Here is a 17,288-nt window from a genome sequence, read left to right as displayed (position 1 = left end):
GGTCAGAGAAGAAGTAAACAAGACATCATAGGAAAGAAGAACTGAGCAGTAAGCTCACTGCAGATAAAGCCGTAATGGAATCAGAAATGAACAACATTAAGTGATTTATCTTTTGTGTTTGCAGAATATGGTTTATAAAATATCCATTTGTACCTGGATTAGTTGACCATCCTAAGCAGGACCTTGGTTATAATAGCAAACATAGCTTCAAATACTCAAGGGGTAAATAAACAAGGACAAGTTTGTGAGAGGGCCCCTATCATGGTTAGGGTTAGGAGTACCTGAATTAGAAAAAACTATTGTAAAATGAAATTACTAGCCTTCCAAAGGCAGTCAAATAGAATTGAGTGGCTCTAGGTTGGCTTGTGGCTTCCAAAGGTGGTGTGTACACAATCTGTATATATGATTCAGACTTTGAGAATCCAAACTAAGATAAAAATCAGAAAGCTTTAATAGCACGTGCAGATCTGACAAAAACTATTTTTATCTAAAACTGAAAGGGCCCCAAAAGGATGGATGGCTACTCTAACTTTAGTAGTGTTGTTAAGGTTGAAATAAATTTTATTGATAGTGATTACTGTATTTTTTTTGTCTTCTTTTACTGTTAGTTTGATTATTAAGTCACTGCCAGATGGGTATAGACAATGAAGAAATGAAGTTGCACACACACCATGATTTGGTTTTCAGGATTCTCCACAGAGCTCTCTCTGTGTTTCCCCTTTATTAGGGTTCTTTGGTAAACAGCACCTGGTCTTGTCATTCAGTTAACTAGAATTCCTGGGACTTTTTGCAAACTCAATGTTTTGATTCACACACTCCTTCTCAGCTCCAAGGCCAAAACACTCCCTTTTGATTCTAATTAATTGAATGCAGGTGCTGCTGGCTTAACTTGTTCCCACAATGGGTAGTGTCCCCTTTTTTGTTTTGACATGTGGGGTTCGTTGCGACGAGGGCCAGGACCCAGGCCTCTTGTCTTCGGGTTTGTCTGATGTGCGTCCAGAGGACCTCAAGTCCAATATTAAAAACAGACAAATTATTAAAAAATCTGCTATTGAGGCTGACATATTGCCCAATACAGTGGTCACTGTATGTGCAGCCTGCACTGAATGGGCCAATGCAGCAGTAGACATGGCTGCAGTAGCTGCCATGATTACTACAGAGATGATAAAAGCAATTAGCCATCCAACGATGATGATGATTTCTTGATTGTGTTAGCAGTTTCATTAATTTACTGTTTCCTGCATCATCCTCCCAGCTTCTGGTTAGGTTCACTGGGAGCCACAGTTCGGCTCTTTTGCATATGGGAATTGTTGCCTTAAAATCAGGAGCAGAAAAAAATCCAGGCAAATTTAGTAGAGATAAGATAGAGAACAGCTCTTTAATGAAGGCCTTCTGGCACGAGGAGTACAAAGGCACACGCACCTGTGTCCAGGGGTTCCACCATTTATGGTCTGATCTGAGAACCACTTGCCCCCCAGATCCTCACCAAATCTGCCCCCCAGGCATACCTCCCCAGGAATTGAGTCGTAGGTCCCAAGACCTCTTTTCTCCTCATCTTCCTCTTTACAGCATATACTGTCTTTGGAGCTTCTTCAAGGTTCCAGGCTTGAAGGTTGCTTTGACTATGATGGTATCTTGTTGTTCAGGCCTGGGGTGCAAATGTTCTTAAACAGAAGGTGTTTACTACAGTCCTACCTTGAAAGGAGCCTAAACAAACATAAAGGATTTAGAAAATTCAATATTAAATGGGGGAATAGGGTTTAGTAAGTGTTATCTATCATTCTAAAGTGTGATAGACTATACAGCTACATTAAAATCTACAAAAGCTAAAAATCCTAAAAATTCAAAGGCATCAGAATTATTAATGATAAAGTGAGAGTGGATACATTTTGATTTGTGATACAACTAAAATAATAAGGATTACTTACAGTAATGTTAAAGGTATTGATAGTAACACTAATCAGAACGTCACGTGTGGCCAAGAAGGCATATGAGTGAGAGGTACACACCATGACTGAGTCATTATGCCAGTCAATAAAAGTTAGTAGACACAATGAATTATCCCTAGAACAGTGTCTTCCCAATGGGACATCCAGGCAGGCCTTTTGCTGCTCAGCATTCACTGGTCTCCTCCTGAGAGTCTCTGAGGGACAGCCTCTGCATCTGTAGAATCTGATGGTGTGTCAGGGCCATCCAACTCATAAGAATTTACCAAACGTGCTGGAAGCCAGTGGGGTCCTGTGGATGACAGAACACAAACATTCCCCCTTCCCCATGCTAACAACTTGACAAGACCTTGCCATAGGGCATCTTCATGAGAGTTTTTGTTCAGTACTTATTGATCCAAATTCAAAAATTGAAGGGTAAATACAACTTTGTATACTCGGGGTGTCATATTCCCCCTTTTTGGTTTTAAAAGTATGGTTTTTAATACAGAGTACACAATTCTTTCACCTGGGATAGGCACAGGTGATAAGATTACATTTATGGTTTTGGAGTTTTTTGTTCTTTGATTGGGGTTTTTACTTTCTTTTTTTCCCTTTTTTTCTTTCTTTCTTTTTTTCTTTTTTTTGGTACATTATTTTCTATCAGTTGTATTTTCAAGCAAAATTTAAACATCAAAACAATCTTCATGTACATATTTTAAAACAAATAATCTAGCATAAATCAATTTCAAGTGTTAACATTTTTTCATCAATTTTAGTATTATTCTTAACTTTTTTCTTCAACTCTTGGGTATGGCATGTGTGTGTATCTAATTGTACACATGTACCTAGGACTTTTTAAAACACAAAACACTGTATAACTTACTTCCCTTTTTAAAGTTACCAAGAACAAGGCTTACAATACAAAGTTATAGGCACTTAAATTATCAAATAGATTCAGTGGTTGTAATGCTGTGTGTTCATTCTTCATGCATTTAAGTTGGTTTTTTCCCCCTTCTTTCGTTTTTTGGGTTGGTTTTTTTTTCGTGGTTGGAGTTCAGCTCCTTCTTACTGACTTTGGCCGCCGGCGCTGCGGAGCTCTGAGGCTCCGAGAGAGGGGGAGGCTACCACTGCGGCGCGCAGCGGGTGGAGAGAGGGGGCGGCCGGGCGCTTTTTCCGGCGCGGAGCGGATTGCAGCCAAAAGCAGTTATGTTTCGTGAAAAGCGCCATGATTAAGGACGGAGGTAGGGGGGAAGGAGGGAATCCCCCCCAAAGGTAAATTAGCGTGATTAAAGGCAGGAGACAGACCCCCCACCGGAGGGAGATTATCACGAGTAAAGGTAGAAGACAGAACCCCTCACCGGAGGTCCTAAAGCCCCCGTTATCTGGGAATATAAACCAGGCTGATCAGCAGAACCGATAGAAGGGGCAGGTAATATATCTTTCTTTCTCCCCAGAGTGGTCATCCAACAAGTCCAAAAGAGCGAGTAGTTCCTTTGTCCCTATATCAGGCTCTGTTACTCTAAACGGTTGCAAAGCATACATAAATGTTCCAATTGCTCATCCATAACCCTATGTCCCGCTGCAGGCAATATCTGTTGCAAAATCTTCAAACAAATCCTATGTCTTTGGGAGATCCCTCACCCCATTATGCTATATGACCCCGTGGTTTTTCTGTCCCGCAGAGACCACTGTCCCATTTTAATAGGATGATTGCTATCTGCTGCAAAACTCAAAAATACTCTTTGTATTTTTGAACTCTTGTTCAATAGAAGCAGTCTGTCCTATTCCTAACACGACCCCGTGACTCCTTGTTCAATAAGTGCCGCTGAGCTCTATTTTAATAGAGCTGTGGACACAAGAAAAACTTCCCTTTTTCTCTCTTTTTTTTTCTTTTTTTACTCACCCGTCGGGTCATGTGTTCACCATAGTGCAGAAAAAAGCCTCACATGGGGTCCCATTTGTGGTGAATGAATTCAAGCAGAGACAGACTTTTTCCAGGCATAACTAGCTCTGTTACCCTCCTTGGGTCGTGGTTGTCAAAAACTCCTGTAACACGTATCACGTTGTGGTCACCAAATATAGACAATGAGGAAATGAGGCTGCACACTCACCAAGATTCTCCACAGAGCTCTCTCTGTGTTTCCCCTTTATTAGGGTTCTTTGGTAAACAGTACCTGGTCTTGTCATTCAGTTAACTAGAATTCCTGGGACTTTTTGCAAACTCAATGTTTTGATTCACACACTCCTTCTCAGCTCCAAGGCCAAAACACTCCCTTTTGATTCTAATTAACTGAATGCAGGTGCTGCTGGCTTAACTTGTTCCCACAATGGGTAGTCTCCTCTTTTAAAGAAGTCTAAGTGGGACTGAGTTTTCTCCTTTTACAGGTGTTCCATAAGAAGATGATACGGCAACAGAATTGAAAACTTGTTGCAGTTTTGGGGGGTATCTGGAGGGTCACTCCCGGCCGCTCTGTGAAGGTTTCCAGGGCTGAGATCGCCCCCCTGCCGCCCGTCCCTCGTGGCAGGGACAGGCGGCGGAGGGCCCTATGCCAGGAGACAGAGACCACACAGCACGCAGGGAGTCCAGCAGCAAAGAGGGAGCGAAGAGAGCTTTATTGATCTCACAACGGTTTAAGTACCTTTTGGAGGGATCCCAGGGTGACCAGTGAGAATACAGGACATCTTACAAACAACCAATCACGACAAGGGGTTAACAACCAATAGATGAGTTTCTAGTTATCTCTCAGACATTCCACAGGTACAGTGAGGGGTTTATGGGAACAAGAAGGGTTACACAAAGGTTTAAAATCACCATCTTGGACACGTGGTCAATTTAACAATATTACAAGCTCCTGCATTCTTTTTATGTAGCAGAGTTAGCCCAACAAAAACTCATACTGTTTTTTGCTGAATTGATTGTTTATATAATTTGCAATGTTTATATTTGTACATTTTCTCACAGTGTAGCTGTAAAATTATAATAATAATAACACTCTGTCTCACCTAAAAAATCCAATGCGAAGGCTGGAAGGTGTAAAGACCTTCCCCGGATCTTTGCTCGCAAAGACTGGCCATTATTATTATTATTATTAGCTGTAAAATTAAGTACTTTATTAGAAATTGTTAGCCATAGAATTTATGTATTTTAGACTAGCACTTTAAAGGAGAGTACTAGCCATAGAACTCATGTAATTTATTAAGTTTGGAAGTTCTCAGGGAAAAGTACATAGTTTATAATTTCTTGTGAAGACCCGTTACAGGCAAGAATTTCGATAAACAGAAACGGTTGCTTGCACCTGTGAAGAGACTGATAAAAGCAAGAAAGAAGACAAAACTGATGTGACAAGACTGGATTTAGGCCTTGGACCAGGTCCATAAGGCAGGAAACCATACCAGAACCAAGGTGTCGAGAAAAACAAGCGATTTGAGGAGAGCATACTGTGGGGGAAAATGGGGTGGGACAGATGAGGTAATCCTTGCATCTGTAATTAGAAAGTTGTATAAATTTATGAAACCTATGTGATTCGGGGTGCATCCTTTGGGATTTTTTTTCTGATGCACCCGGCACTGAAATAAATGTGTGTGCTTTTTGGCTTTGTATACTCAAAATGAGTCTAGAGAGTTTCTTCTCCGACTTTTCAACATCACAAGTAGTTTTGCAGTATTCCACAAGCATTGCTTTGGAATGTTTGTGTCTTGTCTCTGGTTGCTGCAGCACGTGAAAGAGATTCCTCCCTGAATTTAGTTTGGGAGTCCACTCAGGATTTTATATGGTTATGAAATCAAACTTGTCTACCTCTATATCCAAAACATTTTGTAAACAAGGAATATCTGAAATGCTGAACCTTACCGAAGACAAATCCTATATTAAGAAGTATGAGAGAAAGTGAAGGAAGTGGCCGACTAGTCTGTGGAACTCTCCCAGTCACTGCAACCAAAAGACTGGTTTTACAAACTCTCCCCTAGGCCCTAGTTCACATCTGGCCTGCAGTCTTTGAGACAAACTGGTAACATCACTGATGAGATTACTTGTTTAGATTGTTCCTAGCTGCAATGAATACCCTGGCTTGCTTTAATGTGATACCCTGTTATTGTGATGCTGCTGTTTTGTTGGTGTTCATTACAGACACATATATATGTGGGTGTACCTAACCCAACATATGAGGTGATGTTAATTGATTTTCATCACTATTTTGTTATGACAACATACACATATACAGAGGACGCTTTTATAGCATGGAGGCAAGAGGTACCTACACTACCACTTCATGAGGTAAAGATGATTGACTGCAGTCAAGGGGTGGACTGTGGCAGGATTGCCTACCCCGATAAGGCTTAAATCCATTGCAAGATGAATTATTGGTGGTGCCAGGGTGCTGTTTTGGTGTTGCACCAAACTCCAAACACACACCCCGCTTTTGAAGTTGGATGTGAACTTCTAGCTGGCCTATAAATTTGTGACTAGCAGTCAGTCACTTCATACTCTAAGTCCAGTGCCTCTCATAGAGCCAAGACGCAGGGACAATATAAGTCCTTACGAGCCCTATATTTACATGAGGGGAAAATTGATTTGCAAAATTATTTAATGGCTTTAGGCTCTACTTTGCAGAAACTACAGAGAGTCATCATGACATCCAGACACATAGGATTGGACACTCCTGTCCATCCGTTCCAGCCCGGGGACTGGATCTACATTAAATGGTGGGACAGTGGCCCCCTGCAAGCTAAGTGGAAAGGCATCGAGTAATCACGGGAAAGACAAAAAGCAAAGAAAGCAAGCCTGTTTTAAAACCATACAAATATTGAAAAGTGCAGAACTTGGGATGAGTCCCTCACTGCAGTCAAGGTTGGTGGCAAAGGATCCTGGATGCGCTACTCCAGAGTTAAGAAGACCTCTGCACTTGGGACAAGTGGAACAACAGGGACCATGGCAGATAAAGATAAAGGAAAATGTTTAAATTATTATTTCTGTGTGTATTGCTGGAACCAGAATTTTCATTTGACTCTTGTCCAAAATGTGTCCAATATTGTTCATAAAAATGACTGTTGGATTTGTACTCAAATGCCAAGAATTGGTAAGGATAAAAGCTGGCCTTTGATTGGTATCTTAATGAATGAGACAAATTTCAGTGAGGTCCCTGAACTCCAGGACCACTCAGGAGTTTTCACATCTGGATGGTGGGGATGGGTCACTAAGGCCTTCCTACCCATAACCCTGAGCAGCTTAATTCCTAATCAAGAAAACTACACAGTTCCCTGCATAATTGTTAATGCCATGGGAAAGATCATTCTCCCTTCGTATTGTCATAAAACTAAGTCCAGAACAAGAGTAACACCAGAAATTATAAAGGGAATGGCACAAACACCACGGAGAATGATTCCCCTGCAGGGTTCAGGATAGTATTGGATATGCAAGAATGAAGCATGGAAAGTTTTGCCCCTTGACAGTGATCAGGTCTGTGCTCTAGGGACTGTAATCGTGAACATAACAATTTTCAATCAAATTAAAGAACAAGGTGGGTGGATAATAACTTATGTAAAGAGAATAAAAGGTCCAATAATCCCCTTGTTGAATGTCCCATGGCCTTTGACGATTCTGTTAATGCTATTATTCCTTTTTTAGGAGTAAGTGAAGTAGAAAAAACAATTGTCAACAGTTTGGCCATTATTGAACATATTGCGAATCAAACTTTAGATGCAATCATTGCCTTACAAGAGGAAGTCAATGGTTTGTCTCATGTAGTTTTGCAGAACAGAATGGCTCTCAATCTTTTACTAGCCTCAGAAGGGGGCGTGTGTACTGTTATAAACACCAGTTGTTGTACTTATGTACATCAAAGCGGAAGAATTACTATGGATCTTGCTGAAATTTGGAAAAAAACTCAAAAATTCTACATCAGATAACCCTTGAAGGTATCTCTTTGGGTTTTGGAGATATCTGCCACAAACTTACTTCATGGTTACCAAATTGGACCTGGATAAAACAGCTGTTCATGCTATATACAGTATATATCATTAGTGTTTGCATACTGGCTTGATGTATGATTCAATGTTGTAGTAGTTGTTCATCTTTATGGTTCAGTATTAAGTAGTAGAAACTTAGGATGAAATCCTTTTCAGTCTCTAAAGGGGGGATATGATGCCTTAAAATCTATATTTTATAAGTTTTAGTATAGCTTGTTAGTGCCTTTAGCTTGCTAGTACCTTTGTACAAGATTTCTAAAAATGTTGTTTAACATTCTTTGTTAAGAATTTCAACAGACGGGGGATTTCAACAAGGTGAAGAGTTCTCTATCTGTAAACAGGTACTGAAAAAGAGACATAACACTTGATATAAGTAGTCAAAGCTGCCCAGGATCCTTGAAACCATTCCAGAAGGTGTGATACTGGGTCAGAGGAGATGAGGAAGATGAAGAGAAGATGAAGATAGTGGTCTTTGAGACCTCCGACTCAAATTCAGGAGGGGTGTCAGAGGTGGAGTGAGGGTGTTATTATGGGAGGGATGTTTTTGGAAGTGGGTGTAATAAATGTGGTAATGTCCAAATACTGTAAATAGATGAGAGTATAAAATTGTAACACCTATGTAGTTCGGTATGTATCCTGTGCATCCGGCATGCTTTTTGCTTTTCAATACTCAAAAGAGTTTTAGAGAGTTATTTTCTGGCTTTTCAGGCATCAATGGCCCAGTAAACCAACCACGTTCTCGGCTGCATCAAAAAGGGTGTGATCAGCAGGTTGAGGGATGTGATTCTGCCCCTCTACTTTGCTTTTGTGAGGCCCCACCTAGAGTATTGGATCCAGCTCTGAAGTCCTCAGCACAAGAAAGACGTGGACCTGTTAGAGTGGGTCCAGAGGAGGCCACAAAGATGATAAAAGGAAAGGAGCATGTCTCCTACAAAGATAGGCTGAGACAGCCTCATTGCAGCCTTCCAGTACTTAAAGGGATCTTATAAAAAGAGGGAGAGTGAATTTTTACATGGGCAGATACTGATAGGACAAAGGGGAACGTTTTTAAACTAAAAGAGGAGACATTTAGATTAGATGTCAGGATGAAATTCTTTACTCAGAGGATGGTGAGGCACTGGAACAGGTTGCCCAGGGAAATTGTGGATGCCCCATTCCTGGAAGTTTTCAAGACCAGGCTGGATGGGGCCCTGAGCAAACTGGTCTAGTGAATGGCATCCCTGCCCATGGCAGTGTGGCTCATCAAGTGGTCTCAAATCTGCTCTTTGCTTATATTGGGAGGGACTTTGCTCCCCCAACCCCCAGCTAGAGGTTCAGGGACTTGATAGATGGGGAAGCCTGATCACAAGTGAAGTGTGAGGCAAAGAACTTATTGAGTACCTCAGCCTTCTCCATATCAATCACCACCAGTTCTCCCTTCTCGTTTATTGCAGGGGTACACTCTCCTTGGTGTTTCTTTTCTGACCTATGTACTTATAGAATCCCTTTTTATTATTCTTTGCATCCCTTGCAAAGTCCTGTTCCAACTGTGCCTTGGCTTTCCTGATCCCATCCCTACACATTTGAACTGTATCCCCGTACTCTTCCCAGGTCACCTGTCCCTGCTTCCACTGGCTGGTCATTTCCCTCTTACTCCTCAGTGTGAGGAGCAGGTCCTTGCTCAGCCATGCCAGTTTCTGGACCACCTTGCTTGATTTCTTACACATGGGAATGGAGAGCTCTTGCACGCTAAGGAAAGTGGCTTTAAAGAGCTGCCAGCTCTGGTCAGCTCCTCTGTCCCTAAGGACAGCTTCCCAGGGGATCTCAAAGCTCAAGCATGTTCCTGAGAATTGCCTGTGGTGGGTCTCAGTCACTCAGCTGCCGGTTATTAAATGTTTTGTATGAAATCTGCTCAAGTTACTTGCATTTATGCTCAGTACTCCAGTTAGCTCAGTCTATTTGTTACACCTCTTCTACTGAGCAGATTTTGGCTGAGATTATATTATTATTTTCACTAAATAAAGGGACTGGACTCCTAATGGAGTGCCACCCTAGGTTGCCCCTGCTGTGGCCTTTGCCCATGCCTTTGTCACTCCAAACCCTATCTCCCATCACTGCTCCTATGCTCTCCCTTTCCTCTGTCCTCCCAGTTCCATTCATGTAAATGAGACCTGTTATGGGCAGCCACAGTGCCAGCAAGAAGGAAAATGCTGGTGATGCTGGAAGGAGAAATAAAAGTGGATTGATAAGCTCCTAAACAGCCTCAAACAGGCTACCGGGATGTCGCCTTGTCTCCTCCCTCAAACCAGCCTACAACACCAACCTGGCTGGAACTTGACTGAGCAGAAGAAAGGAGAGGTGCCCTCGGGATTTTACATCAGATTCACTTCTTTTAATGAATAGATCTCCTCCTTATGCTTTATAATGACTGCTTAATGCTCTCCTTTTGAAAGTTTGTAATTAATTTTATAGTAAACAGTTATTAATAGCGTGGAAGTAGATTTCCCCCTCCTTGGGTAATGGAACTGTCTGCTGGGTTCCTCAGTGCTGACACTCAAATTTTACCTCCTTTTCTGTCAAACCCCAACCTCCTCCTGTAGAAGGTTATTTCTTTCAGATATTTGGATCCTGCCTGAAGTTCTGTCATACTTAAACACCCCAGACAGGTCAGGATTGTAAGAACTGTCTCATATGGTCAGTGTGAAATGGGAGAAATGACTACTGACTCTCGAGATGGACATTGTGTTTTCTTCTTAGTGAGTGCTTTGGAGATATGCATCAATGCTTAAATATTGATTGGGTAAATTGATTTTTTTCTTTAAGTCTTGCAGTGGAAAACTTTGTAGACCCTACAGCATACCTGCCACCCCAGCTCAGCAATCTCCTCATCCCTTAAGTACCTATGTTGCCCTTAGGGGAGAGTGGTTGCTCCTCTCAGTTGGTTTAAGTTACTGTCGTGGTTTTGCCCAGTCGGCCAGTCCCTGGGGCTGAGAATGGTTTTGTCCAGGTGGATTTCCGGACAAGAAGCCAATTAAAACTCTCATTAACACCTTTGCTAATTACACATTTAAGAAAAAATGGAAGAGAAGGTGGGTGGCGCAGTTGAAATTAGGCAGCCATGTAGTAAAGACGGCAGTGGGGCCCGAGGTGGGCCAAGGCCTCCCTCCTTCCCCAGCTTGGGCCGGGGGCAGGTGTAGCACTGAAGTCCCTCTTCTCTCTTGTAAGAGAGTGAAGAAAAAAAAAACTTTAAAAGACTTATTGCTTGGACGAAGAACTACTACAGAAGAATTCCGGCGAAGAGATAAGGGACCTTCAAGGTCAAAGCTGGCAGATGCAGGAGAGAGAAGGAAAGTTTGAAAGAGGGAGGGTTGTTTCTCCTCCCCCCCTTTCACTCTCTCCCTTCAGCAGGGAAAAGACTGAAAAATAATCCCTGCTACCTGTGGAGTATTTGCAGGAAAATGGAGGCCTGGTGAACAACCCATATTACCAGCTGTGAGAGAAGCCTCAGGCTTCCCTTGGGAAGAACAGTTGGCAGTTGTAAACTTAGGCTAACTTCCCATGAGAATGGAATTAGTTTATAGTTAGCTTGAACAGACTTCCCATGAGAATGGAGTTAGTTTATGATCAACAACTATTCCATGTTATGAGAACCTACGGTAGGAGCTGGTATCCAGGTGCAAAAACATCGAACCTGCATCTTGTCCAATGAACATGAGACACGGACTCGTGGACAGACTGAGCTATCCAATTCCCAGACTTTAACCCTGCACCTAATAATAATAATGGCCAGTCTTCGCGAGCGAAGATCCGGGGAAGGTCTTTACACCTTCCAGCCTGCGCATTGGATTTTTTTAGGTGAGACACAGTGTGCGCGGAACTGAGCCCACCCTTTAATCCTAAGGTTCATCTGCTGGGGCCAAGCGAGCTTGGATGGTGGCAGCGAGGTCCTTAGGACGTAGGTGGGTTGCCTTTAAGGGCTAACGAGCCCCACCTGCCCGGGAGTGGCTCTGACCAGGAATCGAACCCGGGTCTCCGCGGTGATAGCGCGGCGCCTTTACCACTAGACCATTATTATTATTATTACATTGCTTAATCATATTGATTGTTGTGATGGATCCGTGCTCTTGCTGTCAATAAGTGGCGCCCAGAACCAGGGACTCCGACTTAGCTGTTTTTTCTCCATGGACCCTGTCGACAGGACCTGGACGGAGGAATGTTTCGGCAAGCCACGTCCTTGGAGGAATCGAAGGGAGACCTCAGAAGGAGGACGGGATTGACAGCTGCTGTTTGCCTTCGAAAACCCAGACGGAGGATCAGCAGCGGGGAAGGGAGTGCAAGAAAGCCAACCGTTAGCAAGGCTGCCCTGGCCTTGGAAAAAACGAGCTTGTGTCGACAAGGACAGGTCGGAAAATCTCACCCCGTACAGGTGAGCGGTTGGGTAGGAATGGGGACCTCTCCGAGCAAAGAGGAGAGGGCAGTTATGAGAGTCCTACAACATATGCTCTCTATGAGAGGGGTAACATATGAAACAGCTGCTCTCAAAGGGCTGTTAAGCTGGTCTTGAGAGCAGGGGTATCTTCCCATGGAAAGTTCTGCATTTGAGATCCGGATATGGGACGACATAGGAAAGGAACTGAGGGAGGAAATCACAAAAGGCTCTAAGGAACTTGCTCGCTATGGACCATTGTGGAGGGCTCTGGCAGAAACTTTAAAATCCATGAAAACTGAGCGCCAAATTACTGCTTCAGCCTTTGCCGCGTTAGTAGGCGGTGAAACCGACAAAAAGGAGGGCGGGACTGAATCGGCTTCCCAGTTTCTTTTTGCTGTCCCTCCAATCCCACTGCCAGTTACCGCGAAGGCGGCTCCTTCAAAATCGAAATCGTCAGCCGATGCCTCCGTGGGGACGAATGTACAGCCAGCTAGCGCTAAAGCGGTGGCTCCTTTGAAATCGTCAGCCGGTGTTTCCGAGGGGACGAGCGTTACCGACGCTCCGGTCCCGCGGGAAACAGCGTCCGCTACTAAGCCGTCCGCTAAACAGCGGGAGGCGGTGTCTGCTCCTAAACCATCCGCTGAAGACGCGGAGGGAAAGGCTGTTCCTGTTACTTCAGTTTGGCGAAAACAACTCGAACCAGAAAAGGTTCTCCCCCTGCCAGACCGCTCTCCGTTGCGGAGATCGGCTCGGCGTCAGCAGAGCAAAATGGAGGAGAGAGGAACTCGTGATTCGGCGCGTAGAGCAGCATCGTATTCGCGATCACCGTCACCCCACACCCCTTCGTCCCCAAGTTCGGACTCTGACTCTGACAACGGGTCAGAAGCTACGAAGAATAAAATGCAGATGAAGGAGGTGTTACGGAGCCTGAAGGAGGTGGAAGTCTCGGTGGCTCCTCTGGTTGCACAGAGGAGCCGAAGACGGGATGACCCTCCCGCGCCTACTCTATCACTGCCAAAACCTGTCAATGCACCAACGCAGACACAGACTCATCTCAACACATTCCTTCCGCTTCCCCCTCCGCTGCACTTCACACGACCGGAGAGGGGGAGAGGCGGGAGCGGGCTGCAGGGAGGAGGGAGCGTGAACGGGCTGCCGCTTACGAGCGCGGGCTCTTTACCAGCGGGCGGGGTTCGCTGCCGCTTTCGTGCGGTGGGAACTCTCTGCCTGAGGCTGGCGATGGTTCGCTGCCACTTGCGGGCGGGAGCTCTCCGCCTGCAGGGGGGAATTTGCTGTCTGCGGGCGGGAACAGATCGCAGGCAGGAGGGGACGGGCTGTCGGTGAATGCAGAGGCGCTCCTACCGAGCGGGACAGCGCTGTCGCCAAGTGACAATCCAGGCGTGAGTGGGTTGCTGGTGGGCGAAAAAGCAAACAACGATTGTCCGGTTCAGAGGTGGAAAGGAATTCTGCGGGATGCTATGATAGAGGGAGAGTTTTTACCTATAAGTCCTGAAGCTTTCCCCGTTATACTCAGTGCGGGCGGAAATAAGAGCTGGCAACCGGTAGATTGGAAAATGTTAAAGGAAGCTAAAGCAGCAATTACTCAGTACGGGTTAAAATCAGGTTACACCACGTCCGTGTTGCAACATCTGTTTGTTGCTACTTTGCTAACTCCCTATGATATTAGGATGATGATCACAACCTTATTATCTCTGCATCAGCAACTACAATTCTGTCAGAAGTGGCAAACTTTCTGTGAGGCAGCTGCTGTGACCGTTAGACAACAGGGAGATCCGCTTTACGGGGTAACATCTCAGATGCTTTTGGGAACTGATCCTTTTGCGCAAGTAGAATGGCAGGTACAGTTTGTAAATGAAGTCTTGCTGTTAAACTAGGAGCTAGTCCACAAGTCCTTACAGACAGGGCAGGATGACAAACGAACTCCATCCTTTTCTTCGGTGAAGCAGGGAGCTACAGAACCTTTTGGTAAATTTATTGACTGGTTACATAATGCAATAAACTCAAATCCGGATTTAGATGATGAGATGAAAAGTAAATTTCTGGACCTGTTAGCTTATAATAATGCTAACGAGAAAACAAAATGGGTTTTGAGTGTTTTGCCACGAGGTGCTACAACAGGCCAGATGTTGGAAGCAGCAGACCGGATGATCGAGCAGGAAAAAGCTGCCTATATGGCTACAACCTTCGAGGCAGCTGTAAAGCCTCTAGTACTTAAGACAGATTAAATCAGGTAAAAAAAAAAAAAAAAAAGGGGGGGGGGAAGATGTGATAGAGCCCCATGAGAGACTTGCAGTAACTCTGGTAGGGGAACCAGAGCAACCTCCAATAGTAAAACACTGGGATGCAGTACAGGGACCCAGGAACCAGCAAATGGCTAGGCCCTGGAGAATTACTAATAAAGGGCAGAGATTATGTTTTCTGTCTTTTACAGATACTGGTGCTCGGTGGTTTCCTGAGATATATATTAAGCCATGTGGCAGTGGAGACCATGGTGGTGGAGACCAAGCACAGACCCAGAGATCCGGAGGAGGGAGCAGCACCGTGCCAAACTAGTGCTAGCACCCTACCTGAAGGTACTGGGAATCACGGACCTTCAGTCAGTTAACTTTGAGGAAGTCCTTACTGCATTGCCTTCGGTCCATGTGTGACCAGAAAAACAAAAGATTTTGCGTGGATGCTGTAAGCATGGCTATTACTGTTGACCATGGTTGTTAAAACTGTGTGGACAGTGTGGGGGTCGTAAGTGGCGAGTTATACGACAATCAGAACCTACCTGGAGACACTTTTGGTGCACCACATGCATAAATCATATGCAAGAAATATCCTTGGAACAACAAGTGGTCCAACTCATAGAAGTAGAACCACTTCCCCAAGAAGGTTTTGTCACAGCCTTTCAGGTAGCCCAGACAGTTCGGGACATTCAACAAATCTTTTTAGCTGAACTGGCAGAAGAGTTACAGAATCGCATAATAGAGATCCAAACAGTACAAGTGGGGCCTGTTATTAAAGTACAGTGTGGAAAAAACATTTATGTGCCTCGAACATGGGAGGTGGATTCCGATGAATGGAAGCAGGAGTGCTATCGTTGGTACAATATAGAAAAAACATACATGTGCCTCGATTAGGGGAGATGGACAACAAAGACCTTACTTCTTATTACAGTGTTAATACCTTCCTGTGTTCAGCAACTGTTTTTCTTATTTCATATGAAGTTTTCTTTATGGGACTGCGGTATTAGGTACATTAAGTAATTGTTATTCACCAAAGAGTGTCTTTTATTCATAGATTATGTGGTTTGTTTATTCAGGAAAGTTAACTATAAGTGATTAACTTATAATTTCCCTTCCTATAATCAAGTACTTGATTAGTTGATAAAAAGTTTTTGACTTTGTGTGAAAGTATGAATGTCTGTGGTGGCCACCTGCTGAATGTGTGAATGAAAGTGGTGTGCAAGAGAAATTATGCTTGCTTGCTGGAGTTGGAAGCAAGCTAACAGTACTCGAATTTTATCTGAATTGTTATTAGATGTGGATAGTATTGAGTATGCTGTATTGCAGAATAGAACTGCTATTGATTTTTTAGGTATCACTGGATAAGTAAAGGGGTTATTGGTTCAATGACTAACACTACTTTTAACAATTTTCTGTATGCTAGCTGTTAGTTGTGCCTTACAAGGTGTAGTGAAATTAATTCACAAGGCCTTTGATAGAATATGGGTTGTTCAAAAACAAAACAGGGGATTTGTGGAGTATTTGCAGGGAAATGGACACTTGGTGAACAACCCATACTACCAGCTGTGAAAGAAGCCTCAGGCTTCCCATTGGAAGAACACTTGATTTACAGTTGGCAGTTGTAAACTTAGGTTAACTTCCCATGAGAATGGAATTAGTTTATAGTTAGCTTGAACAGACTTCCCATGAGAATGGAGTTAGTTTATGATCAACAACTATTCCATGTTATGAGAACCTACGGTAGGAGCTGGTATCCAGGTGCAAAAACATCGAACCTGCATCTTGTCCAATGAACATGAGACATGGACTCATGGACAGACTGAGCTATCCAATCCCCAGACTTTAACCCTGCACCTACGATGGTACAAAAATGTATAAAATGTGTGCTGTGTGTCTTAATAAACGATTCATTGCTTAATCATATTGATTGTCGTGATGGATCTGTGCTCTTGCCGTCAATAGCTACCTGTAGAAGATTGTTGGGATGAGGAGACCCTCATGCGGCTCACAGAGGAGCTTGTGGATGTACCAGAGAACTGAGACTTCATGAAAAGGACTGAGGTGAGGCAGAGTCCTGTTGAAGATTTTGTGACCCTAAGGGAAACCTACGCTGGAGCGAGACTGCTCAGGTAGGATGTTGGGATCCATGCTAGACCCATGCCGGAGAGGTCTATCAAGGACTGTTCTCCCATGGGATGGGACCTCCACAGGGAAACAGGGGTGGACTCATAAGCCATTATCCCCTGTAACTCCATGGAAGAAGATCCATGGTAAGCAAGTGTCCCCTTGCAAGTCTATGGAAGAAAAGACCTTCAGGACCTGGGTAACCCCCAGCCTCCGGTCTTAGCCCAGGACGGGGGTAGGCCCAACCCTGGAGGCTAACACAGAGCAAGAGAGAAAGAGAAAAGAATTCCAGCTGCAACAAGAGTGCTGCAGAGTTACTGAAGAGACCTGGAACTCCGAGAATGGAAAAAGAAACTGCTTTTCCTCCTTGGACTGATATAAAGGGGGAAGTATTTCTGTAAATACATAGCACTTTTATTTAAGTAGAATTGTTATAAATGTAGTTCTTTAGTAGTTTTTATTTTACTAGTAATAAATGTTCATACTATTTTCCCCAAATCCAGTCTCTTTTGTCTGCATAAACCTTCTCTCAACGAATGGTAATTGTGTGGGGAGTGTGAAAGCAAATTGACCCAGAGCAAAACCACAACAGTTACCTTTCAAAATCAGTGG

At 43.8% G+C, this 17,288-nt stretch overlaps 1 protein-coding gene across 1 annotated transcript; it reads left to right on the top strand.

Annotated features, from left to right (window-relative positions):
* Positions 1-3,153: 3,153 nt before the first annotated feature.
* On the top strand, positions 3,154-17,078 carry LOC126638593 (uncharacterized). The gene is made up of 5 exons (XM_050312588.1): positions 3,154-3,169; positions 7,552-7,667; positions 12,070-12,297; positions 12,442-14,159; positions 14,753-17,078. The coding sequence occupies exons 1-4, from the start codon at positions 3,154-3,156 to the stop codon at positions 13,642-13,644; spliced, it is 1,563 nt and encodes a 520-aa protein (XP_050168545.1). The 3' UTR covers positions 13,645-14,159; positions 14,753-17,078.
* The last annotated feature ends 210 nt before the right edge of the window (positions 17,079-17,288 follow it).

This window comes from Myiozetetes cayanensis, unplaced genomic scaffold (genome assembly GCF_022539395.1).
Source record: "Myiozetetes cayanensis isolate MyiCay16 unplaced genomic scaffold, myiCay2020 scf172, whole genome shotgun sequence".
In the NCBI taxonomy this organism is placed as follows: Eukaryota; Metazoa; Chordata; class Aves; order Passeriformes; family Tyrannidae; genus Myiozetetes; species Myiozetetes cayanensis.
The sequence above is the reverse complement of the archived record's forward strand: the minus strand, read 5'-3'. Positions and strand labels throughout refer to the sequence as shown.

Coding starts and splice junctions, on each gene's coding strand:
- LOC126638593 (XM_050312588.1), top strand. Junction 7,668..12,069: donor AAGTCAATGGTTTGTCTCAT/GTAGTTTTGCAG, acceptor CCCTGTCGACAG/GACCTGGACGGAGGAATGTT. Junction 12,298..12,441: donor GAAAATCTCACCCCGTACAG/GTGAGCGGTTGG, acceptor TCTTGAGAGCAG/GGGTATCTTCCCATGGAAAG.